Here is a 27,489-nt window from a genome sequence, read left to right as displayed (position 1 = left end):
TCAATCTGAGGATGAAAAGTTGTGCTAAACTTCAACTGAGTCCCCATGGCTCTCTGCAGAGCTCCACAGAACTTGGAGGTAAAGATAGGGTCTCGATCAGATACAATAGACTTAGGAACCCCATAGAGACGAACTATCTCCCTCACATACAACTCTGCATACTGTTCCACTGTGTAGGTTGACTTTACTGGCAGAAAATGAGCTGATTTGGTGTATCTATCCACTATCACCCACACCGAGTCATGAAGTCTTACTGTCCGGGGTAGACCTCCCACAAAATCCATGGTAATGTCCTCCCACTTCCACTCTGGGATAGGCTGAAGTAATCCCGCTGGTCGTTGATGCTCAGCCTTCACTTGCTGACATGTCAAACATCTGGCCACATACTCCACCACATCCTTCTTCATCCCGGGCCACCAATATAATGTCCGTAGATCCTGATACATTTTTGTGGTACCCGGATGAAGTAAGTATGGCGTGGTGTGAGACTCATTTAGTATCTCTTGTCTGATCTCTTCATCTGTCGGAACGCAAATCCGCCCCTGATATCAAAGTATACCAGTCTCAGAAACAGAATGATCCTTAGCTGTCCCTGCTAAGACATGCTGTCTAACCTCCTGCAACTGCATGTCTACCAACTGACCCTCCTTGATCCGCTCTAGCAGGGTCGACTGCAAAGTAACATTGGCCAACCAGCCCACCACCAGCTGCATCCTTGCCCTGGTCATCTCATCAGCTAACTCCCTGGAGATCTGAACTGAACTAAATAACTGCCCCAAGCCCCTCTGGCTCAATGCATCTGCCACAACATTGGCTTTCCCTAGGTGGTAGAGAATGTCACAATCATAATCTTTAACCAACTCCAACCAACGCCTCTGTCTTATGTTCAAATCCTTCTGGGTGAGGAAATGCTTCAAACTCTTATGGTCAGTGTATATCTCGCACTTCTCCCCATACAGATAATGTCGCCACACCTTCAGTGCGAATACCACTGCTGCTAGTTCTAGATCATGGGTAGGATACCGCTGCCGCGATGCATAAGCTATAACTTTCTCATTTTGCATCAACACACAACCTAGACCCAACCTCGACGCATCACAGTATACCACAAACTTTCCTTCCTCTGAAGGAAGACTTAACACAGGTGCAGTAACAAGTCGTTGCTTCAACTCTTGAAAACTGTGCTCGCACTTCTCTAACCAAACAAACTTCTGATTCTTCCGTGTTAACTCTGTCATCGGTGAAGCAATCTTCGAGAATCTCTCTACAAACCGCCTGTAGTAACCTACTAACCAGAGGAAACTCCACACCTCTGAGGCGTTCCTTGGCCTCGACCAATCTCTCACCGCTTCCACCTTGGATGGATCCACCTTAATCCCCTCTGCGCCAACTATGTGCTGAAGAAAAGTCATCTCTGGCAACCAAAACTCACACTTATTAAACTTGGCATATAACTGATGCTCCCTTAACCTCTGTAAGACCCGTCGAAGATGTCGCTCATGCTCTACCTCTGAACTGGAGTACACTAAGATGTCGTCGATGAAGACAATGACGAACTGATCCAAGAAGTCCATGAACACCCTATTCATCAGATCCATGAAAGCTGCTAAGGCATTGGTTAAACCAAAAGACATGACCAAGAACTCATAGTGCCCATACCGTGTTCGGAAGGCCGTCTTCGGTATATCCTCGTCCTTAATCCTCAACTGGTGATAACCAGATCGAAGATCAATCTTTGAGAACACCATATTTCCCTGCAGCTGATCGAACAAGTCATCAATCCTTGGTAGAGGGTACTTATTCTTAATAGTCAACTTGTTCAATTCTTTGTAATCTATACACATCCTTAGAGTTTCGTCCTTCTTCTTAACAAACAAAATTGGAGCGCCCCATGTAGAGTAACTCGGCCTGATGAATCCCAAATCCAGAAGTTCTTGTAGCTGTATCTTCAATTCCTTCAACTTTGCTGGTGCCATCATATATGGTGCTTTTGATACCGGTTCTGTCCCCAATGTTAACTCAATAACAAATTGAATCTCCCTGTGCGGCGGCAATCCTGGTAACTCCTCAGGGAATACATCTAAAAACTCACAAACCACCCTAGTCTCTCCTGGCCCCACTGGCAACATCCTGGTAGTGTCCACTACACTAGTCAGAAAACCTATACATCCACCCTGTAACAAGTCTCTGGCTCTCAATACATATATCATGGGTACGCGGGATCTGCATACTGCACCCACGAAGACAAAAGGATCCTCGCCCTCAGGCTTAAAAGTTACCATCTTCTTCCTGCAGTCAATAGTAGCCCCATACCTGACCAACCAATCCATCCCTAAGATCATGTCGAAATCCTCCATGTCTAACTCAATCAGATCTACCGAAAGCTCCTTACTATCAACAATCACTGGCAGTGCCTTGATCCACCTCCTAGAAACTACTAGTTCCCCAGTAGGCAATAAAGTCCCAAACCCCGCAGTCTGATACTCACTAGGTCTACACAGTCTATCAATCACTCTACTAGAAACAAATGAATGTGTAGCACCAGAGTCAATCAATACAGTAAAAGGAGAGCCAATGCTAGAAAGCTAACCTATCACTACTGAGGGACTAGCCTCGGCCTTTGCCTGTGTCAAGGTGAACACTCGAGCTGGAGTCAAGCTGTCCACCTTTCCTGCTTCCCCTTTCTTCACTGTTGGGCAGTCCTTCTTGAGGTGCCCCACCGTTCCACACACATAGCAAGCCTTGGCCTGACACTCACCTTGATGGCGTCTTCTACACCTCGGGCACTCTGGATAACTCCGCCATGCTTCACCGCTGCCCTGATGGCCACCCTGACCACCCCGACCCCTCCTATCAGGACAAGCAACGGTCGAAGTGTTAGGAGTCTTTCTCTTTGCATCACTGGAGCCTCCGCCCCTACCCTACCCAGAATAAGGCGGCACCACTCTGCGACCCTCGCGCCTCGCTGCACTTTCCTTCCAAATATTGTTCTCCACTTCCTCAGCGGTAAGAGCCTTCTCAATGGCCTGGGCATAAGTTGTTCCCCCAAGTACCGTTGTAATCCTTACATCCCGGGCTATCATAGCATTAAGCCCCCTAATGGATCTGTCTTGCCTGGCTGCATCTATAGGCACAGGGTATGGTGCAAATTTCGCAAGTCTATCAAATTTTAGGGCATACTTAGTAACTGTCATGCTGCCCTGCACCAAACCCACAAACTCATTAACTTTTGCTGCCCTGATGGCAACATTGTAGTATTTCTGGTTGAATAAGTCTTAAAATCCTTCTCAACTCAAAGCAGTGACATCTCTTATCTGTGATGCCACTTCCCACCAAATGCGGGCATCCTCTCTCAACATATATGTGGCACAGGCCACTCTATCATGTCCCTCTATCCTCATAAAGTCCAGGATAGTGGTAACTATAGTCAGCCATTGCTCGGCCTTCAGTGGATCAGGTCCTCCCTCAAAAGTTGGGGTATGCTGCTTCTGGAACCGCTCATACAATGGCTCCCATCTATTCCCAACCTCCACTAGCTGAATTACAGGTGCCATTACAGGTGGCACAACAGGTGCAGCACTCCCTGCTGGAGCCTGCTGTCGTAATAGGCGAATTTGTTCATCTTGGCTCTGTAATCGTGCTTGCATATCTACCATAAGTTGCTGCCAGTTCTCAGGGATTGGCAGAGGAGTCTGGCCCTGGTCATCACCCTCGGTCCCAGACCTAATGCCGGCTAGTCGCGTAGATTTTCTTGGACGCATAGTTATCCAAGTTAATCTGCAATCAACGACTCGACAATCAGACCATGATGACAGGGTAAAAGATTCTCCAAAATCCACCAAAGGAACATAACCAATCACAAACAACTAAGATATAGGCATTTATCCACATGCACCGGCATTGCTAATAAGCGTGCGCCAACATTTCCACATAACAGCTAAGTTATAAGCAACCATCCATACACAATATGCAGTTAATCATCCAAATATTCATTTACATGCACGTCGATGCTAATAAGCATGCCTCAATATTCTCACACAACAGTCAAGGTCCAGGCCCTATCAATATCTCATGCTTCCTATTAATCCAATAAATAACAACATTCATAATTCATTCTAGGCATACAAGCATATAAGCACATATACACATTACCAAACCCTGAATCGAGCTTGCCTCTAGCAGTGAATGTACATGTCCAGCCGGTCTTCAGGAACCCTTAAACCTAGGACACTCTGACACCAAGTTGTAATGCCCTGGATAGCCACGACCGCTACACTGTGTACTTATAAAGGTGTAGGACTTGCTAATCAAGTCATTTAGTTAAAAACATGTCACTCAAACCATTAATGTGCTAGGGTTAAAAGATTTTGGTCTCAAAAGATACATTTCATATAACTAAAATTTTTTACACATGGGATCCCAAAAGAAACAACATTTAAAAGTCAGTTTACAAAATTTCTAGAGTTCAAACAACCACTGGTCACTCTAAGGCAAAACAAACGTTTATGGTTCCCTTGTTCCTGTCTCCCCCTCAACCGTGGCGGCTGAGCAGCTGATCATGTACATTCTGCTCTCAGAGCTTTCTGGATTAGGGCTGATCAAGTGTGCCCTTTCCTTTACCTGCACCACGAAGCACCCGTGAGCCAAGACCCAGCAAGAAAACATCACATTATATAACAACAATGATAATAATTTAAGAACCCTTTAAGAATGATCATACGCTTAACATACCACACTAATCACATAGCACATAGTTATAACCAAAGATTCAACCAATCAACACTCAACTATTTAGCATGAAAAATCCATCAATTAATAATAACAATCAAATCACATGACAATTAGGGTCGACACCTTAGGTCGCACCCTCTATTTACCCCACTGACTCCGGCCCGCTTAAACCGAGCTCAGTGCATAATAAGCTGTCCTCAACTACCAGTGGCTGAGCCGCACCCTGTGCGCTAGTGTAAACTTCGACACTCTTAGGCCGTTTGTCTACTATTTACGTGGCATAATACCACCCTTAACAAAGCATAAAAAACAGGGAACCCTTAGTCCCATTATAAATCCACAACTGGGTGCAGTTTTCTTACCATTAGTTTCCGAATGTACTAGTTACACAAGATGCCTCTTGAGTATGATCTGTTTCCTGAGCCCCTAGCTTATACCTAGTCACAACCAAGATAAGGGATACAATTAATAATCGTAAAAGGGCTTCCAGATAAGATTCTAGTCTCCGGAACATCGAATTCCACCAAACACGGTAGTAGATTCGATCCCGAGCACCCTAGGTTAGATTCCCATTCTCAAAATCCCAAATTCCCTTAAGGGTCGTGGCTCAAGCCTCCCATGCCGCGACATAGCCCCCAAACAAAGCCCATCTAGGCTCAGAACCAGACACGGGCCGCGACCCTACAAGCCCCATGCCGCGGCCCGCCCTCCTTCCTCAGCACACCCCAGCTTCAAAGGGCCGTGACTCACCAAGAACTATGCCACGGCTTGACCCCTTCGAACCCAGAAAAACCTCCATTTTTAACTCTCAAAACCATTCAAAACCACCCCAATAATATACCCCAATTATCAAAAACATCCCTGCGTGATTTCAAAGGCACAAGCCAGCAGAAACCTAATCTAAAAACTCATCAATACACCTTTTCAATGTCTGAAACTCACACACTCAAGAACACTAAAACCAGTCATAAAAGCTCAGAATTTAAACACTAAATCAAGAATTGGAGCTTACATTCTCTGTTGAACCAACTCTCTAAGGGATTCCTGAGCTAACTTCCAAGTTTCAGCTTCAATTCAACCCTTCAATATCAAAATCTAAACACCTGAAAACCAGCCATAAACACAGAATTAATCACCATGCACAAAGCTTATGACTTACCTTAATCTTGGTTGAACCCCTAAGCTGAACACTAGATTAATCCTCCAAAACTCCAGCTCATTCCACTGAATTCCTTAGATTCTAGTGGTTTTCCTTGAGAAAGAAGAAGAGAGAAGGAGAGAGGGGGGGTCGGTTCCTTTGTTTCCACCGAGTTCTGAGTTTTTTACTTAGTCTATCCTTAGGTAATTAAGTTAATCCCGAGGCTCGGGGTGCCGGAAACGTCCCCGATGGCAAAATGGTAAAATTCCCCAGTATTCCCACCTATGCTTCCTAACCTCAAATATATCTCAAATTATTTATTTCCATAACCCGATAACCTAAATAACCATTCAATACCTGAAATACCCCTTAACTTGCCCCAAGTCAAGTATTAAGCCCCGTTGTGACTTTCCCGTAACTTGCTCCCTAGGATCGCCTCAAGTCGCATGCTGCAGATTTACCCACATAATAATGTGGTTCTCACAAATATAACATGTAATCACATTAACATTCATTTAACCATACAACACATGCTTATTGTATAATCACGCATTAAACTTAATAAATTTATACATAAACCAATTATGCCCTCCCGACACACTAATCAAGGCCCTTAAGCCTTATTAGTGATTTTGGGTCGTTACATGGTCCCTCGAACCCAGAAATAATCTCCATTTTAGTAGCCAAATTTAATCCTAACCATACCAAATTTCACCCCAAAACATAATTCAACTATCCCAATCACTCTAACATGTTTCCAACAATAAAACCTATAAGAAAACTAGTTTAAAACTCATCAAAATCACACCTTCAATCTTTGAACTTCAAAGGCTCAGGAAAACTAAAACCCAGCCAAGAAAACACAGAATTTAAATGCCAAAACCATAATTCAAGGCTTACCTCTATGAAGAACGAATCCACAAATTGTTATTGAGTTAATCCCCCAAGATTTTAGCTTCAATTCAAGTGATCCTAGCCCAAAGTCTTCTTGGTTTTCAATGAACAATTCAATGAAAGCTTGGAGAATGAGAGAGAGAAAGGGAGGGGGTCGGTTTAGGCAGCTTCCAAGTGTTTCTATTGTTTTTGTCTTTTGTTTTCTAATTTAAGTCACTTAAGTTAAACCCAAAACTCGAGGTATCAAAAACATCCCTGAGGGAAAAATGGCGAATTTCCCCAACATTCCCTCGTAGACTCTCTAACTTCAAATATATCTCCAATTATTTATTTTCATAACTCGATAACCCAGTTAAATGTCTATTACCCAAAATACCCCTTGACTCGCCCCGAGTCGGGTATCGGGTTCTGTTGTGACTTTCCCGCTAACTTGCTCCCTAGGATCGCCTCGTGCCGAATAGCTCAAATAAACCCACATAATAATGTGGTGTCTCACATATATCACATATATGCACATAAATATATAATTATGCCCGCAATGGGCAAAATGACCAAAATCGACATTCTAAAAAGAAACGTGCCCACATTTATATTTAATACCCCTAAATATGCATAACTAATCATATTATCACATAATTACAATTAATATAACAATTAAACACATAATATTATATATTGCCATCCTGACCCTTTAATCAATGCCCTAAGATTCTAGGACGTTACAGAAATGACATTGAAGAGAAAATTTTACACAAACAAAACTCATTTTTCAAATCAATCTAGATAGAATCAAAGCTAATTTCAAGCAAAGTTTTTGCCAAATAGAGATTAAAATCGACATGTTGTATAACTACATTACAACAATTTCAACTCTTCACAAGTCATGGTTCAATTTTTTTTTTTTTTTAAAATACAAACTTACCTTGCCGTGGACAAAGACGATGGTGACCAACGGCAGAATGGAGCTGGTTCTTGAGTTTGTGATGAGGAAATGCGTGAGCAAGAGAGAGAAGGGTCTGAGAGAGAGAGAGAGATGTCCTAGTGAGAGAGGAGAGGGTGAGAGAAAGAGAGGGTCAAGTTAGAGAGAGGGAGAATGGTTTGAATGGCAATGGTATTTTTGGACAAAAATATAAAAATGTCATATAGCATTTTTCTTGACAAAAAAAAAATTATGGAGGCATTTTTTTTAATTAAACAATATTAAAGAGAATATACCCTCAAATCACCGGACCATCCATCATATGATATGATTTTCTTCTAAGGAATGGATCAAATTTAAATTATAAAAAGTTATGGCTACATAGTTAATTTTATCTTTATTTAATTTTGCCCACACCGAGAAAATAAAAATAATAATAAGAAAGAAGACTTAAGAGCAGAGCAAAGAATACTAAACCAGGAATCAACTATTAATATCGAGTTGATGACTAATTTTTTTCTTGTAGTTTAAGAAAAAAGAATATACAAATACCAATTGAACTCAGCCATCTCTAATTCTGATCTAGGTTTTGTTCTTGTTCATCATTCTCAGCTCCCAGGTATCGACCCTTCTAATTCCTCTTTCTTCTTTTTCTTTTAATTCTTTCTTTCCTTTTCTTGTACCTTATCTTCCAGTCTTTAATGTGGAAGACCCATGAAAAATATTGTGTCTTTCCTGGTGGATCTGATTCCCAATGCTATATTCGTTTAGGCTTTATTGACACAGAAATTGAGAATATTCAGAGTTGGATTGTAGGATATTTTTGTGCTTGGATTTTTATTTTTTCTTAATACTGTTCCTTTTGTTCGTGATTTAAGGGTATCGCAAATTGAACTAACATTTATAAGTGTTTTAAGACTTAATGCGAATGGGTGTATTCTATTTTGCTATATACCCGCATTCTAGTAAAAAAACGATTATTAGGCATGGTATCGTGTCAAGTCTTGAAAGAAATATTGTGGGTGTTCAGAGATTCTGGAGTTGTAAATCAAGTTTTTTATTTATTTATTTACTATTTATATGACTACAATATTTAAATTTTTTAATGCTTATGGAAAGAGAAGTGGGTATTATTTTAACCTCATCTGCCGATTTATAGTTATCCTTTTGTATGTCTACTTGAAGGTACTAGAGAACCCTTAAAATGGTGCTAAATAATTGATTTCATATTCAGGATAGTAAGGTTTTTAATGACATCAAGAGCTTTGAGAAGAAGGCTCCATCATTCAGATGTTGATGGAAAAAGGCATGAGCATTTAGAGACATCTGGCTTAGATGGATTGGATGAGCCTCTACTTGGGAACCATAGATATGACGAAAGGCGTTCAGAGGTTAGCTTATGTGTTGATTATTCAATAATTTAAGAGGCATGGGAATGAGTGATGGAGTTTGGTCAATGCATTTTCTTGTGTCTTGTCTCATTTGTCATGTTACTATATTATAGGGTTCTCAGCTTGATGATCTCTTAGATGATGCACGGAGGAAGGAACACCTACAGTGGACCTTCATATTTTCTCAGTTAATTGCACAATGGGCGCAGTGGTTTGGTATGCAGTGTGGTTTAGTATGATTTGCCTGTTTGCCTCTCTCTCTCCCTCTCCCATTTACTTTCTTCTTGTCTCATACTTTAGTTATGTCTATGTAGCAAATATTGTAATTGGACCTGTATCCTTCATTGGGTGGCTTTTTACCCTTCCTTCTGCTACGCAAAATAGACAAAACAATAATTTGCTAAGAGCTCCGCTTGGTCCTTTACAGGTACGAGACTATTATCTTTATCCTGTACTTGATGATCTCCAATTCTCTAATTAAATGTGTTTTCCTATTTTATTATGCGTGGATTATTTTTCTTCAAATAAAAAATCCATGTAGGAAGTATGATTAGCATGTGTATAAGCTCAAGAAAATACGTTCTTTGATTTCATAAATATATCTTTACAAAAATGTGTGTGTTTGTGTGTCTGTTTCTGGGTAAAAGTTATGATTTGGGCTTGTCTGTACTCTGTATTCCATTAATTCTTCTTCCTGAGATTCTACAATTTTTCTTTATATTTTCTTTTTAAGTTTCAAGGTAGCGGTGCTGCAGTGTTCAAGAAAAGGTCAAAACTTGCATAAATTGGTTATTTCAAGCGTTGTTAATCACTTCAGTTGTTTCTGATTAATCTTTGTCAAGTGGAATTTTCCCTTACTGATCTGTTGGTGAAAGTGGAAAATTGTCTTAGCTCTTTTCAAGATTTCATCTTTGCAATATGTTCAATTAGTTTTTGTTTATTTGCATTAGAAAGTGTTTATTTTAAGAACTGGATGTCTTGTAAATTTAGTCTAAACTGTAATATTGTGTCCTTAGGAAGAAAGACTTAGAAACTTACGGCAGAGGCTTGAAGTCCCGTTTGATGGTTCTCGTATGGAGCATCAAGTACGTATCTTTCCAGTTCTACACTGTTGTGTCAGATTTTTGTATTTAGTTTCCTTTCACAATTAATTGACAGTTTGTAACATTGATGCTTGTTATAGGTATTATTAATGCATATAATAGACAAATTGACGTTTAAAGAATATTAATATATTATTAATTATTAACTTGCAGAATCATCTGATATATTTAATTTTCACTGTTCCATGATTGTTAAATTATGTGGTTGGACCAGTGTTTTTCTGGTTTCTACGTTTTTTAATTAGAAATATATACTTAAAATTGTAAATTAGTTTAAGTGTGCAAGTCTATAGTAAAAGTGGTATAGAGGGATCATTAACTTAATGTACTAGGTAATGATGGTAAATTAGTTTTTGTAGGTAAAAATCATATTTGAAAACCCTCTTCGAAGATAAATTTTATATTACATTTTATCTATCTATACTGGGAAAATTTGAATTAATATGGCACGCAGGATGCTCTGAAGCAACTATGGAGATTGGCATATCCTGCTAAAGAGCTTCCATCTCTTAAGTCAGAACTTTGGAAGCAGATGGGTTGGCAAGGATTAGACCCCTCAACAGATTTTAGGTTTTTAGATTAACATTCTATATTGTCATTGAAATATTTGCCTCTCCTAAATTCTACTGCAGAGTTGCTCAGATTTCTTTTATGATTTTTTCCTTTGGACATATGCCACAATGTGACTATCTTTAAATTCTTTGTAGGGGTGGCGGGTTCATATCATTGGAAAATCTGATCTTTTTTGCTCAAAAGTATCCAGTATGTTATTTTAAATTACTCTCTTTTATTATTTATTATGAGCAATTGACAGATTCCTTTTAGTAGTTTTTTTTATCAGCCAGAATCTCAAGTGGAAGTGTACAATGCAATACCCCAAATTCTTTTGTGACTGAAAAACATATAGAGATTTCATATTCTATAATTTATTAATGAAAGAAATGAGAGTATAGAATATGCTGCACATAATTTAACATGTAAATTATGTAAATTTAATGTTAGATTATTTGGAAGTTGTAGATTAGATAACTTATTGGGTGAATTGGGAATGTTGGAAAGGAATGGTTAGGATTTTTCCTAGAAGTTGTGAACTTGATTGAATTGCATAATATATCCCTGAAACACCTTCATTGTCGAATGAAAAGTCCAACAAAATCTTCCATGAAGCTCTAGTTAGGGTTCTAGGGGCAAAATGTTCATTTCATTATCACATGTATAAAACAGATAAAAAATTTATTTCAAAGACTTTATATGATAAATTAGAATATATTAAACAACTCTTGTGATGCAGTTTTTCCTTTATATGATTATGGATTTCAAAATGACAAAAGTCAGAGACCAGAAGTATGAATTGCATCTCTCCAGGCACTGGAACTATTTTAAAGTAGTGTTGTACACTTGGAACGGTTCAATCTAATATGACATTTGTTCCTCCATATTACAGGAATCATTTCAAAGGTTGTTGAACAAACAGGATGGAACTAGAGCTGAGTGGGAATATCCCTTTGCTGTAGCTGGAATTAACATATCTTTTATGTTGGTACAGATGTTAGATCTTCAATCAGGTAAAAAAACCAGCAAGATTTTCGGTTGAAACATATGGATTTTGTTTTCTTTCAACAACAGGGGTGTTTCTACGGGCCCTTTGGACTTGCCAATGTGATAGAGGATGAGTCTGATTACAGTAACTAATAAACTTCTGGGTGGTTTTGTTGTCATAGGAACATCAACTTCTGAAGTGGGAATTCATTTTCTGGAACTACTTAAAGAAGATGAAATGGCATTTGATAACCTTTTTTGTGTAGCCTTCCAAATGATGGATGCTCAATGGCTTGCAAAGCGAGCTTCATATATGGAATTCAATGTAAGATAGTTTTAATAGTAGACTAGTCTTTAGACTTAACTTTTATAGTCTTCACTTCCTTACTCGTATCTCCGTGTTTTTATTAATCTCTTGCAGGACGTGCTGAAGTCCACCAGAGCCCAGTTAGAGCGTGAGCTTGCACTTGAAGATGTTTCTAGTGTGAAAGATTTGCCAGCATACAACCTCTTAAGAAGATGATCTTTTACCTCCTTTCGTTTTTCATTCTGCAACACATCATAGGACACCTCTCTCACTCAAAATTTATAATATCATTGTATTTTTTTAATTAAATAAAAAAAATGAATAAAGCCTTAAAATAATGTAGATGCAGTATTGTTTCTAACGGTAAACTCTTACTCGTAGCAATTTAGAAACAAACTAATTTGGTTAATTAAAAATAATAATACAATATTTATCCCAGAAAATACAAATTAAGGTCTGCACAGCCTGCACTCTAAAGAAAGTAAAGACATGTTATTTTTCTTGTTCCCTCTGTTAAACTTGTGCTAGTATTCTGGCTTAACTATGCCGTGAATTTGGCATTTTCTTTGTAAGAAAATTCAATTTGTTTATATCTACTTGTAGAAGAGTGAATAATATGGAAGACGTGCTTTTCATTGTTCTTTTTTCCATATAATTGTATCATTATTCTTTGTTTTGTTGTTAGGATACGGGTATCATTTATCTGATTTTTTTTTTTTGGAATTTATTCATTTGGTATCCTATGTTTTTGCAAAGTATCATTTTTGTACTTTCTGTTTTCAATAATGATCATATGGTATTCTGTATTTTAAAATTGTACATATTTAATATCCTAAATTCAGATTTAATAGATAAAATTTTATCAATATGATCAAACTATCATCAGTTATATGTAATTAAGTAATTAAATTTAAATTTAGAATTAAATTTAGAGCTTACATAATTGACAACAGTTTGATTAAATTGGTAAAATTTTATTAATTAAATTTGAGTTTAGGGTATTAAGTATATACGTTTTTAAAATACAGATATCATATGAGTATTATTGAAAATAGAGGGTACTAAAATGATACTTTGCAAAAACACAGGTACCAAATGATTACCTTTTTTTTTTTTTTTTTTTAAGTATTTTGCTTTCCGTTCTACAATTTTTATCTAGTAATATGTAATATGTATAAGAAATATTGGAATCTATTCGAGATACAAAAATGAGTTTTTGTTTTGTTTTTTTTTTAAGGAAAGGCACTTCAACAATTAGGCGTTAACTTTAATAGAAAGTTCAATATAGGGTGGTAGCCCCGCCGCCACACAGTGATCTTTCAAAGACTACTAGTTTTGCCGATGAATGAGCAATACCATTGGCAAGTCTAGGATAGTGTAGGGAAGAATTATCATAAAAGTCATTACAAATCAAAATGATATCACTAATAACCTATTGTTATGAATAGTTTTGATCACAATGCGACAATTATGATCCACGACAATTCTGTGATATCTCAAGCTTTGGCATAATTGTAAGCTTTGCAAGATTTCAATTGCTTTAGACACTTCAGGGTGATAAGTAGCAATGATGGGACGATAGTTGACGCAAAGAATGGTTGTTATGGTCTCTTAGATCATCCCTAACCCCACCTTTTGCAAGGACATATTAAGGGAAGCATCAGTGTTGACTTTAAAAGAACCCATAGGCAGTACACACCAGCGAGGAGAAGAACCAACAGTGTTCGCTATACCATTGTTCATAGTGGTATCCAAAACAGCATTAGCTTGGCGATAACAGTCAAGAAAATCTAATGCCTATTTAATAGTCATCTCATCATGCAGCAAAACATCCTCACGAGTCTTCTTGTTCCTACGAAACCATATTCTCCCAAAAATAGTGAATAGCTTCTCCAGCTCATCCTTGGTTAGAAAGTCAAAGAGATCAAGCAAAAAGACATGGAGGATAGAAGGGGAAGCGCACCACATTCTGAAAAATATCTCTGATAGATCCCAAACCCGAGCATCCCCATATAGCGTGATATGTAGACTCAAGACCCTACAAACAAAAGCAACACAAGGGAGACGTAGAAACCCAAAGATGACTAAGATTCAACATACAAGGGAGCCAGTCATGCGAAGCGTTTCACATGAACAATTTGATTTTTGAGGGTAAGTAAAGGAAACCAAAGTTTCGTCCACCAAAGAGCAGGACAATCAGAGAACACCACTCGTTTTCTCTTACTCCTTGCCAATAACCACTCCAAACCGAGTAGATTCCTGATTCTCGATAGTGCCAGACAAAGCGCGATCATTTGGTTCTAAATAAGACCAAGGAATGGAGAGAATAGCCTCCTCTTCTTTGACAAAAGCTTGTTGAATCAGTTGAGTATTCCACTCTCTTGTAGGATGCTGCAAATAATCCAAAGTAGCATGCTCATGAAGAACTCTGGTGGAGGATGAGCAGTGGGCATTACCCATGGGAATCCATCTATCAAAGTAGATGGATATAGCCGATGTTGAGCCCAGATTGTTCGGTCCAGCTCAAACCGCTTAATATAGGCGTTGGGCCTGATGTTCGGCCTAACCCAGATCATTCAATATGAGCATCCAATAGAGTCCGTTTTGGTCAAATTATTTATCGGAACTCAGAAGCTATGCTTCAGGGCAGAAAAGGGTCTGATAATCTGTATGGTCAGAAGCTAAGAAAATGTATGTTCTCACTTAAGTGGTTTTTATTCCTTCAATTAATGAAGAAGAGAATTGAGCGGGAAAGTCGGTTATATTCCAACCATTCATATTTCCCTCACTACTTATCTCACATTTCAATTTCTATAAATTGCGAATAATGAACACATTATAGCTATCTCTTTTTCTTTACAATTACTTTGCTTGACAGAATGACTCATCTGACTTAAGCATTAGAGGATTTTCTTGCAGGTAACCCCAGGCATTACATCTTACTTCAGAGATTCAAGAATTCAATTTAAGAAGAAAACTAAGTATTCCGTAAAGAAATATTCACTTCCAGAAATAGTGTCATTTAAAGCATATATATTGAACAACATTTTATAAAATAAATAATTGAAATGAATTTTAACGTATATTTATTATTATTATTAGCAGAATAATATTATATGAATATTAGAAAATTCTCAAAATTATTATTGTGACTACAATCTTGTATTGATACGCAACGATTAAGATTGTATGGAACGAATTTAAACAGTTCACAGTAAAACAAAGTTATATAGAATCTTTGGATTAAATATTGTAAGTACGGTTCACTAGTATTATGAATATATGTAATTTATATCCAGATTACTGTGTAGTGGAGCATCTTAGTGGATGTACTTTGTATAAAGTTGTAATACATTAATGAGACCTGATATATTATTAATACTTAATAACACCGTTTACTTTATAAATATTAATTTAACATATCAATAAGATGATCATATACAAATTGATCTTAATCTTAAAGTTATTATGAACTCTTGTTTATGTCATATGAGTTCTTTAATTCACTCGTTATTGTTTGTCAGAATGATCAGACTGAAAACTTTTATTTTGGGAACTCATTTATGTAACTGGTTGGTGACATAATGGAATCTATACCTTTCAGAGATGAATTGAATAATGATTCTCTCAAGGGTTGACTTTTGGAACTGAAAGATTATTGAGCTCAAATTCATAAATCATTTTATAAATTAACATTCACTAGTAAAGTTAATGATACTTAAGGAAATAAGATATAATTAAAGATGTTAAACGGTAATTAATTCCTACTTTAATAAAATAATACTCTCATTTATTATTTTAAACTGCTTAGAACAAAACAAAACTTGTAATCATTTATAAATACTTATAAAATTTCATGTTCCCTTTAGAAAATAACATTTTTCTAAATTAATGAAAATTACAAGATTAAGTGTGAGAAAATTATAATTTAAAGTGTGGGAAAATATATTTCTCTTATATTATTTATGACTAAAATTATGTAAGTGTAAAACCCATTAATTTTAAACAAACTACTTATTTTAACTTAATAATATAAACTTTCAGCAACCTTTATTTTGTTTAAAAATCATAACTGAAATTAAGCCCAAATAGTTTCTCATTAAAAAAAATAGCACTTAAATAATAATGTGAACATTCATGGTTATTCCAATTTCTTAAATAAATGGATTTTCTATTAAATTAAAAGAAGAAAAATACTCCTCCTTCCCATTTTGTCTAGCCATCATCAATTCACATCATCAAGTTGCCAAATAAAATAAGAAAACATATCCCCCTCCCCCTCCCCGCTTTCCCACTATGCCCACATGTCTATATCCTTTTATTTCCCTTTTTTTACTTTATATTTTTAATTATTTTAATTAAATAAAATAAAAAGGAAATAATGTGTAGGAAATTTATTGCATGCACACCATACAACCATGCACATGCACACACCCAATCGCTAAGGTGTATCACTACCTACCATGCACCTTGGTGCATTCAATCAAAACTCATTTTACTCACAAATAAATTAATAAATAAATAAAACAATTAACAATTAAATTTACACAATTTCTACCAAAAAATTCAAACAATAAATAAAAATAATTTCTAACATTTATCAATTAAAATAAAACAAAGCACAAAACTAATAAAATAAAATAAAAAAATTGGCAAAATATTGCTTGAGCTTCTTTTTAGCAGAGATCGATTCAAGTACCAGCTTCTCCTTCATATCATATCTAGTTTCAGCATTTGTTGAGTTCTTGATACTTTGAAGAAATGTTGCCATCTATCGAACCTTCAAGATGAAGCGACTGGGTGTTGCAATTTTTCCAATGATCTTTTGTACGTTATGTATCGTTTGTGGTTCTTGAACATCTGAGAAAGAAGCAATCTGAGTGGGATTGGCTTCAATTCCTCTTCTGCTGATGACGTATCCCAAAAATTTTCTCGAAGAGATGCCAAAGGCACATTTAGCTGGATTGAGCTTCATCTGGAAGTGATCTAAAACGACAAACACTCTGTCAGGTCTTGGATGTGATCTGAGGGGCGTTTGGATTTTACTACCACATCGTCGATACAGGCCTCCATGATGCAACCCAGTTGGTATGCGAAGATCTTGTTCCTAAGCCTCTGATAGGTAGCCCCTACATTTTTTAGTCCAAAGGGCATGACTTTGTAACAATAAAGTCCATTTTCGGTGGTAAAGGCTGTATGTATGTGATCTTCTTCATGCTGCATGAGGATTTGATTATATTAGGAATATTTGTCTATAAAACTCATTCGTTCATATCCAGTCATGGTATCAATCATCTGATCAATTTTTGGTAGTGGGTAGCTGTCTTTTGGGCAAGCCTTGTTAAGGTTGGTGTAATCAATGCATACTCTCTTCTTGCCATTTTTTCTTCGAGACTACCATCGGGTTGGCTATCCAGTTTGGGTATAAGCATTGTTCAATGGCTCCAATCTGTAGTAATCGATCGACTTCTTCCTGGATCATTTGGTAGACTTCAGGGGTGAATCGTCATTGCTTCTACTTTACTATAGACAATATTTGGAGATGTTCAAACGATGTGTCATGACCGAAGGGTCAATGCCTGGCATGTCTTGTGGTGTCCATGCGAATGTGGTGTTGTGTTTCTTTAAAAAGTCAATAAGTAGGGTCTTCTCTTCTTTTGGTAATTGGGCACTTACCAGCAATGTTTTTCATGTATCAGAGGCCTATAGAGAAATTTATTCAAGCACATCTACCAAAATAAGAGTACGTTATGGAACATCTTCATCTTAAACTGCTTGAAGATATGCTAGTAATTTGCACATTAATTTTTATTGATCATTCAAGGTTGAGGAGCTAGGTGAAGGTGCATCAGTTGCTTTTTTCATGGTTATGAAGAATTTCTGAGCTTTCTTCTGGAACCCTTTGATGTCAATGGTGTAGCTTTTGTCAAGCGATTGGTAGCGCATTACTTGGTGTAAAGAGGATACTATGCCTTGCATTCTATGGATCCAGCCTTTGCCCATGATAGTGTTGTAGCTTGTTTGTGAATCTATTAAAAAAAAATTGACTTCTAGTGAGCGTTCTGTTGTGAAGATCCTGAGTTTGATTGCTCCCTTCAAATAAACTTTGAAATGGTTGAAGTCGAGGATAGGAAATGTAGATGGACAGATCTTTGATATGTCTAGTCCCATCTTTTGGAAGGCTTCCCAAAATAGGATATCTACAGTGCTTCCGCCATAAACTAAAACTTGTCCTAGCTAGCATTGGTCAACTTGAAGTTTGATCACTAGTGGGTCATCGTGCAGAAGTTGTAGGTCGCGCATATCACCTTCAATAAAAGTGAGGCGGGATGCTAGATAGTAGTGATCTTCTACAGAGATGAAGTTGATGGTATGACCCAGTGATTTATACTGCCTAGCACATTCTTCCATGCATTTTTTATTTCTTACTTTTGTTTATCTTCGGGAGTAGGCTTGATCAATCCTTGGATCATGAGAATTGTTTAAGAGGTTTTTGTGTATTGATAGGTGCCGTTTCAGTTGGTGAGATGGGCATAGGTACTTGCGAGATGACATAGGTTGTTTGAGGACGAAGGGAGGTGGCAACGGATCCTTTTATGTACTATGTAAGGTATCCATTCCTCATAAGTGTTTAGATATGTCTGTGTAAACTTTTACATTCAGACACAGTGTGTCCATGATCTTTGTGAAAAATGCCATATATGTTCTTGTCTCTTCGATTGGCTGGGTATTGCATTTTGAAGGGAGTTCACTAAATCTGGTGATCTTTATTTTCCTCGTATATAGTTTCTTGAGGAGCATTGGATTGAAAATTAGAGTAATTAGGCACTCCATCCCTTGCTTTTGGCCTTTTTGGATCTTTATGTTGAGCATAAGTAGTGGATTTCTGCTTGTCTTTTATAATTGGAGGCGGTGGGTTATTTGTTGCTGGAATCGAGATTAGAGTTAGCTTTTTTTGTGCATGTTATCTGGCTTCTAATACTCGGAAGACACCTTCGGCTCAGATTTGTACATCATTGAGATCGTAAGGTGGGTTAGGGTGAGATTCTCATGTAACAATGTGTCTGCCAGCAATATTTTAACAAAAAAATTAGCAGCACTAATCGTATCAACGTTGTGGATTTGGTGTACCAAATCGTTAAAACATTTAAGATATGGCCAAGGGTACTCATTTTCCTCTTGTTCAACGTGATATAGGTTTGCCATTGTCTTCGGTGCTTCATTGTTGGCACTGAATTATTGTAAGAACATCCTTCTAAAATCTCTGAAGTTGTTGATAGAACATGGTTCAAGCTTACTAAACCAAAGAAGCATAGGGCCAGTGAATGTAGTGGAAAAGACTTTACAGTAAATAGCCTCATTGTTCACTTCTAAAGACATTTTATCTTGAAATTCTAAAATATGATTCAAGGAATTTCCTCTGCCATTGAAGGCGAGCAAGGTAGGTTCCTGTGTGATATAGTCTGTAAATTGGGTTTTGTTAGCTCTTCTCATTGCTAGATTAGTGATATCCATTGGATCATTTTTTTTTTTGATGAAAAAAGAATTTATTGAAACTCAACAAACGAAATACAAGACAAGCTCAAACCGAGCACCCAACCAGAAATTACAACTGGACAAACTTCTCAACAAAAGCTAAGTCATTTTTCCCCAATTTCAGTCTAGGAAGCCTAAACATTCTAGCTTTCAAATAAAACTTGATTAAATGATCTACATTCACTACTGTCAAAGAGAAAGATCTGAACAGACACATATTACGGTTCCACCAAATCAAATAAATTGATGCAGCCAGTGCAGCTCCTACTAATTTTTGCTTCAGACCTTTAGGTTTCCCAAACATCCAAGAGGTCCACTCATCATACTTAATCGGCCATATATCCACTCCTAGCCAAGCAACCTCATTTGATCTAACTTGTTGAGAAAATTGACATTCAAAAAACAGGTGGGAATGAGATTCCTGCTGCAATTCACAAATCGGACACAGTAAGGAAGCTATACTCAACTGACAGTGAGCTAGCTTGTCTCGGGTAAGAAGGTGCCCCAGAGTAGCTTGCCACAATATAAATCTATGCTTAGGTACAGCCATATTACACTAGACCACATTAGCAAAATGAAATCTCTCCTTATTAAGCATCTGAATATAAAGTTTTCTCAGATTAACCTTACTAGTCTTGGCAGCATCCTCCAGATTTCTATAAGTGAAGACATATTTCAGATTCGTAAGTTTTCTCCAGTAGCAGCTCACATCCGGCTTGAGCTTATACTCCCAAAAATTCTTCCCTTTAAGATAGATGGAATCCACCCATTTCACCCAAAGGATGTCTTGTTTAGAGGAAATAGCCCAAAAAAATTTAGCTAGTAACACTTTATTCCATTTGGACCTTTCCTTAAACCCAACACCACCCAAACTCTTACGCAAGCAGACATGATCCCAAGCAATGAGATGCATTTTACTTATATTTCTACTACTGTCATTAGTCCCCCAGAGAAACATTCTGCATAAATAATCTTTCTCCTTAATAACACTCTTGGGAAGGAGGAATATACTCATCTAGAATGATCTTATGCCCAATAGAACAAAATTAATAAGCTGAGCCCGCCCAGCAAATGAAAGATGACGACTAGACCAAGTGTGAAGCGTCAGGTGAATCTTTTTTATAATAACAGCACAGTCGCCAGCCTTCCATTTAGTAGGCCAAAGAGGAACTCCAAGATACTTTAGAGCAAAAGACCCTTCAACAAATTGGAGCCTACTCAATATCTGTTTAGTCTCTTTCTCAGCCAAACCCCCAAAATACACCTGAGATTTATCCAAGTTAGCTGAAAGACCAGAAGCCAAACTAAAGGCAGTGAAACACTCTTTTATAATCTGAACCGAATTATTAACTCCCTTACAAAATATCACCAGATCATCAGCAAAGCAGAGGTTAACTAATTTTAGATTCTTACACTTTGGATGAAATCTGAACTTCTTGCTTAAAGAAGCTTGAATGAGAAGCCGAGTGAAGTATTCCATGACTAGAACAAACCACAAGGGAGATATAGGGTTCCCTTGTCTAAGACCTTTTTTACCAATCAAGCTCCCTTGAATCCTACCATTCATCAGAATAGAGTAAGAGGTACCCTTCAAACATATCATCACCCATCTAATAAATCTGTTGGGAAAACAGTAAGCAGTAAGAATATCCTCCAAAAATTGCCAATCTATCGTGTCATAAGCTTTGCTAAGGTCTATTTTCATCACACATCTAGGGGAGATGTTTTTCCTCTTGTAACCTTTTATAATATCCTGAAGAATGAGTATATTATGCGCCAATAATCTTTCCTTAACAAAAGCTCCTTGATTTTGATTAACTAGAATAGGAAGAACCTTAGTCAATCTACCACATAACATTTTTGAAATACATTTATAGAGTGTATTACAACAAGCTATGGGTCTATACTCAACTGCCTTAGTAGGGGTGTCAATCTTCGGAATCGGAGAGAGAGTTGCACTATTAATCTCATCAGGAAGCAAACCATGATTAAAAAAATCCAATATGGCATCAGAAATATCTTCTCCCAAATCTTTCCACATAACTTTGAAGAAACCCGACCCATAACCATCAGGACCCGAGCTTTTAATTGGATTAATACTGAACATAGCAGCTTCCACTTCCTTCTTGGTGAAAGGTTTTATCAATCTCAGCTGCTGATCCAAAGACAAAATGCTTCCATGACTAAAACAAGCCCTCTGAATAGGAACAGAAGTTGTACTCTTACTGCCCATAATGCTACACAAATGATTCACAAAATGAGCCACTACATCCTCAAACTTCTCATTTAAATGACCTGCATCATTAATAAAAGAGGTAATACGATTTGTAGCCCTCCTTTATTTTAAGCAAGCGTGAAAGTAGGCTGTGTTATCATCACCATATCGAAGCCAGTTAATTTTTCTTTTCTGTCGAAGGTAGCTATCATAGAATCTAGATTGGCTATAAAAAGTCTCAAAAGCTAACCTTTCCTCTCTTTGAAGAACAGCTGAATGAGGATCCTGTTGGAGTTGATATTGGGCAGATTGGTAGTTCTCCTTATCTACTGTATAGTTATGCACAACATCACCTATAGCCCTTCTGTTAAACTTGCGAAGAACATGTTTGAGTCTCATCAATTTCCTCATTATTCTCTCTAAGCCATGAACCATGATCGGCTTACTCCAGTTCTGCAACACAATCTCTCTAAAGTTTTCATGGTCAGCCCACATATTAAAAAACCTAAACGGTTTAATACCAAAGTACAAGGCTGCTACAGTTTTAATGATGCAAAAACAATGGTCAGAAATCATTTTCCAATTGACATAGGCTTCAGATTGAGGGAATAAGTCCAACCAGGCTTCATTTTTAAATATATGATCCAATTTAGAATAGATTTTAGCCTCATTAGCTTGCTTATTTGTCCAAGTGTAATGTGAACCACTTGTGCGCATCTAATCAACCAACCCTAGAGATCTCCATCTTTGAGCATCCACCATTTCCATAGCAGCAACATCACGGCCACCAAGTCGATCATTAAAATCAAATACAACATTAAAGTCTCCAGCCACAAGCCAAGGATTGACTGGAAAAGACAGTCCAACAAGATCATGCCAAAGCTGTAACCTCTCCTCAATCGAATTCCTCCCATAAACAAAAGTCACACAAAAATTTTTATTCGACCCCACTTCCTGAACATAAACATGAATTAATTGATCACTTTCTTTCAAAATCTCAACAAAAACAATATTACCCTGCCAGACTAGAAGAATTCTGTAACGCCCTACTACCTTAGAGCCGTTACTAAGTGAGTTTTAAAAGAAACTTTGTGCAATGAACTCGCTAACCGAGGTTTTTAAAACAAAAGTGTGACTAAGCAAAAGTTAAGGCTGTAATCTTTAAAAATACGTTGTTTCATTGAAAACTTCCAGTATTTAACGTTTGGGATCCCAAAATAAGATTTGAAAACTATTTGAAACTTAAAATAAGTTTACAGTTGATTAATTAGTAAAATCACAGATTATTATAGCCATTTCTCGAATAAACCCCCAACCAAAGCAGTCGGGCAGGCCAAACATGTACGCGTCGCTTCACGCTCTCCATACTCATGGCTGGTTGACTCAATCTTTGCCCTTACCTGCAACACAGAGCACCCGTGAGCCGAAGCCCAGCAAGAAAACTCATGCAGTTCATAACATATGCAAATTATACAGTTAACATATCAGACAGTCCACGAATAAACAGGTCATCCATCAGACTAAGCAAACACGGCCATGCCGCCCCAGAAGCCTTACCAAAGCCTGGGGTCTCGGTTCTCACCGTAAGGATATCTCATGTATCCATTGGGTCCTACCCTGACTGTAAGCATCCCATATGCTAAGTGTTACTTCCGGCCTCGCTGCCGTTCTCGGCCTTTCGCCGTTCTCGGCTCCATTGCCGTTCTCGGCTCCATTGCCATTCTCGGCCTTAGCCGTTCATTGCATTGTAATCACACATATAATACATTTCAAACTAATCATCCAAACATATAATAATTCATTTAAGGTTATGCATTAGCACATAATACAATCTAGGGCCATGCCCTATAATAACACTATGGGCCCATGCCCTATTCTCGGGTGCTACAGTTTTCTTACCTGTATCCCGAGCTTTCCGATGCACCAAGGCCACAAGCACGGTCCTCTAGCATGCCTCTCCGAAATCCTAGTCATAACACACATAAAACACTTTTAAATACTAACCACCCAAAACCACTTCCCGGGACCAATCCCGCACTCTCGGGACCTCTAATTCCTCAAAACAATACATTGGAACCATCCCCCGAACCCCCGGAGCAAAAGCTCAAAAATGCAAATTTTCAAGTCCTGAAAATGGCCTAGCGCCGCGGCGCTACCCAAGAGGACCGCGGCACCCAGCAAGTCAGAGAGCCTATCCTGACTGGAAACATCCTCGCGCCGCGGCGCCCAAGAACAGGGCCGCGGCGCTCCATCGCGAACTCAGAATTTCTGGGTTTTTCTCCTTCAATTCCCTCATCCAAAACACCTCTAAACTAGCCCAAACACATATCTCAACCCCAAAACCAAATTGAAACCTCAAATGAACCATCTAACAACCTATAGACACTATCATCAAGATCAAAAACACAATCACACCCAAAAATCCACACCTTTGATTTCAACTTCAGAAAATTTAAAACCCATAGCTCAAACTTAAATCATGCTTTAATTTCTTGAACCAAAATAGAAACAAGCCTTAAATTTACATAGAATCCTTACCTTGAATGAAGAATCCAACCCTAAGCTTCCTTGATTCATCTCCTAAGTCTCCAAATTTCAGCTCCTTCAACTCCTCTTCTTCTTCTTCTTGCCCTAGCTTTTCCTCTAGCTTTTCTTCTCTCTATTCTTTAACAAAACCAAAATATAACCAGCCCAAACCGAGTACCCCATATAACCCAGCTGCAATTTTTCTAAACCCCTTGCCAAATGACCATTTTACCCTTCCTTAAATTCCCCTTTCTAGCTAAACCTCAAGGGCCTTTTTGTCATTCCTACTTTCTTGCAATTATACCACTTCTTTCAACCAAACTTGTTACTCTCAACGGTTACCAACAGTAACACAAATTACCATATCGCCAATTACCATTAACTCACAAGAACCCAATTATAAAATCCCCAAAATACCCCTAGGCTCCCTCCGAGCCGGGTATAAAAATCCCGTTGTGACATTTGAGTCAACTAGCTCTCTAGGACCGTCTCGGCACGTGCATCACAATAATAACACCACCCTCACGTGGTACAAATCACATAATACAATTATCACATAGATGCCCAAAGCGGGATAAAATTACTAATTTACCCCTATCATACAAACGGGGTCCACATGCATATTTATTTCACCTAAACATGCATACTAATCACATATTCATTAAATTCACATAAATTAATGCAATATAACAATTATTGCCCTCCAGGCACGCTAATCAAGGCTCCAAGCCTTATTAGCAAATTTAGGTCGTTACAAATTCTTCCTTCATTAGCTGCCCCTGTGCAATAGTTCCAGCCAATAAAATGATTAGTCATCATCTCCTCTATTTTATTACCACACAACTTGGTTTCTAAAAACGCTCCTATACCAATTTTGTTCACATAGCAAAAATTACTCAGGGATTTCTGCTTCTCCCTTTTATTAATGCCCCGGACATTCCAGCTAAGAATGTTGTGATTCTCCATTAAACATATTTGTTGTAGATAATCCCAAATTTGTAACCTCCATTATCTTATCTTGTAAAGCACTATAAGAATTCTTCAATTTGTTCTGAGTATTTGGAGCCAAACTCTTGACATCTCCACCCGTTTAGGGGTGATCCAATCTGAATTAAGCCTCTCTCTTGAATCACATCTCGCCTTATCTTCAGTTTGCTGTGAAACTTTTGAGACTATTCCATTGGATCATTTATCCTTTAGAGATTTTTGTAAAATTTCTTTCATCATTTCTTCTGATGATTTCCACGCGGAGCGCTATCCTTGAGTGGATCTTGATTTCTGAGGGCATGTATGGCTTCATTCTCCACATGTTCGTTTGGTCCTACTCGGCGATGTGGCAGATCTCGATCTTGATTTTAGTGTCGATTTCCTTGGCGGTGATAGTCTTGGTTAGTGGTGCCCTGATTCTCTTATTGGGAAGTGTGTTGTGTTCCCACATGCATTCGTTCATCAGTAGTACGACCATTTGGCAGAATTGGTACAATGTCATCAAGATCATCCTTCTCGAGAACATGAATAGACACAAATTCTTTGGTAGGGGAGAATTATATTCTTTAGCTTAGCATTTTCTTTTCGAAGTGTGACTATTTTGGCCTCCATCTTTTCCTGAGTGTCTTTTAAAGCTTGAATTTCTTCTTTAGGACGTTGTTGAGATGCTTCCATTAACTTGCACATTCGTTCGAGTTATTCATTAATGTTTGTCATGGCTGGTAGTGCTGGGACGGTGTTCTTTGGTGCCATGACCTTTCATTCATGTTGTTTTAGTCACATAGTTCTTGGTTGGGAACTATTAACAATCATTTCTTGAAACAATTAAATTCCCACAGACAACGCCAATTGAACTCATGAAGCGAGTTGTTTGTACTTAAACGTGTAATTAAAGTCAATGTAAGGATTAGGTATTAAATTTTTTGGCCAAAAGAATATTACTTTTCATTAAAAGAGTTCAATATATACATGGGATCCCAAAAATAAGTTTACAACCAGTTACAACCGTGAATAAGGTACAAAATGGCTGACCTAGGCGACAAAATAAGCTAAAACCCTAGATGTCCAAAAGAAGTCTCGACCGTGGTTGTCGAGTAGGCCGCATATGTACACGCCGCCCCCGAAGCTCTCCAACTCATGGATGGACCGACTTTTCTTTCCCTTACCTGCACCACATAGCACCCGTGAGCCAAGACTCAGAAAGAAAAGTCAAACACAACATAACAAATAATCAACAGGTTATAATTCAGTAATAGCATGGTTAGTAGTTATAGCCAACACTCAAGCAGGCATTCAATCCATCTACGCGTTCATAGAGCCACACAAGTGTATACCACACTCATTTCTTTCAAGCTGCTATAGAGTCGTACATGCGGTCCTAGAGTCACACGAGCGCATACTGCACTCCTTTCTTTAAAGCGGCTATAGAGCCGTACAAGTGCGTATCAGATTTCCAGATTGGGCTAGCCATAACGGCCTGCATTCAGCATGCTCATGCCGACCACAACTTATAAGCTGATATTTCCAACCAGATACCAATAGATATGCATTTCACACATAACACAAATATACATAATACATTCATTCATGCTTAAACAAACATTCCAAGTGTGGTTATAACCACGTTCGATAACCGGGGCTCAGCCCCAATCTCAACATAGGTACAGTTTTCTTACCTTAAGTCCTAAGCAAGACAATATAGAGACCTCGAGTACGATACTTTTCTCCCGAGCTTAGGAGAAACCCCTAGTCACAACACATTAAGAAATATTCATCAAGAACTGAATCGACGGAGGGCTTCAAGACCAAGACCTAGCCCTCGAGACCTCAGATTCTACTAAACCAGGTTGCGGGATTGTTCTCGAGCCCTTTGATTGGGTTTCTCAAAACCCAAACTCAACATATTTAAAAATCCCCATTTAGCGCCACAGGGCCCCACACTTGCGCCGTGATCCCACACGAGGCCACCCTGAAATCCCAAGCATTTTGCGCTGCGGTAGCCTCCACTAAAGGCTGTAACACCCCACTTGATAGAGAGCAAACCCCTAATTCTTTCCCATTTTGTGCCGCAACGCAGCCCACTAAGGGCCATGATGCGAAGTTAGTCCAAGGAAACCTCAGCCTTGAGGACCTTCAAACGAGCCACGATGCAACCTGAAATCCCAAAATTCCTACGATTTCAGAAATCGCAACCAATTCAAAC

General features: G+C 38.1%; 1 protein-coding gene across 3 annotated transcripts; it reads left to right on the top strand.

Moving 5' to 3' along the window:
* Window positions 1–8,089: 8,089 nt before the first annotated feature.
* LOC133823228 (uncharacterized) lies at window positions 8,090–12,661 on the top strand. 3 transcript variants are annotated; one of them, XM_062255886.1, is made up of 10 exons: window positions 8,090–8,301; window positions 8,926–9,073; window positions 9,187–9,289; window positions 9,388–9,500; window positions 10,090–10,158; window positions 10,631–10,746; window positions 10,884–10,938; window positions 11,621–11,741; window positions 11,898–12,040; window positions 12,137–12,661. In XM_062255886.1, exons 2-10 carry the CDS (start codon window positions 8,933–8,935, stop codon window positions 12,236–12,238), a joined length of 963 nt encoding a protein of 320 aa, XP_062111870.1. In that variant the 5' UTR covers window positions 8,090–8,301; window positions 8,926–8,932; the 3' UTR covers window positions 12,239–12,661. The 3 variants fall into 3 exon arrangements, with proteins under 3 accessions (XP_062111870.1, XP_062111869.1, XP_062111868.1); XM_062255885.1 differs by having other exon boundaries at window positions 8,868–9,073; XM_062255884.1 differs by having other exon boundaries at window positions 8,091–8,301; window positions 8,917–9,073.
* The last annotated feature ends 14,828 nt before the right edge of the window (window positions 12,662–27,489 follow it).

Source organism: Humulus lupulus, chromosome 3 (genome assembly GCF_963169125.1).
Source record: "Humulus lupulus chromosome 3, drHumLupu1.1, whole genome shotgun sequence".
Classification (NCBI taxonomy): domain Eukaryota; kingdom Viridiplantae; phylum Streptophyta; class Magnoliopsida; order Rosales; family Cannabaceae; genus Humulus; species Humulus lupulus.
Note: the sequence above shows the minus strand (reverse complement) of the source record. Positions and strands in the feature narration are given on the sequence as shown.

Excerpts from the sequence above, each read along its gene's own strand:
- LOC133823228 (XM_062255886.1), top strand. The coding sequence starts at position 8,933 with ATGACATCAAGAGCTTTGAGAAGAAGGCTCCATCATTCAGATGTTGAT. Across the intron at positions 10,747-10,883 it reads GACCCCTCAACAGATTTTAG|GGGTGGCGGGTTCATATCAT; the intron begins GTTTTTAGATTA and ends AATTCTTTGTAG. Across the intron at positions 12,041-12,136 it reads CTTCATATATGGAATTCAAT|GACGTGCTGAAGTCCACCAG; the intron begins GTAAGATAGTTT and ends AATCTCTTGCAG.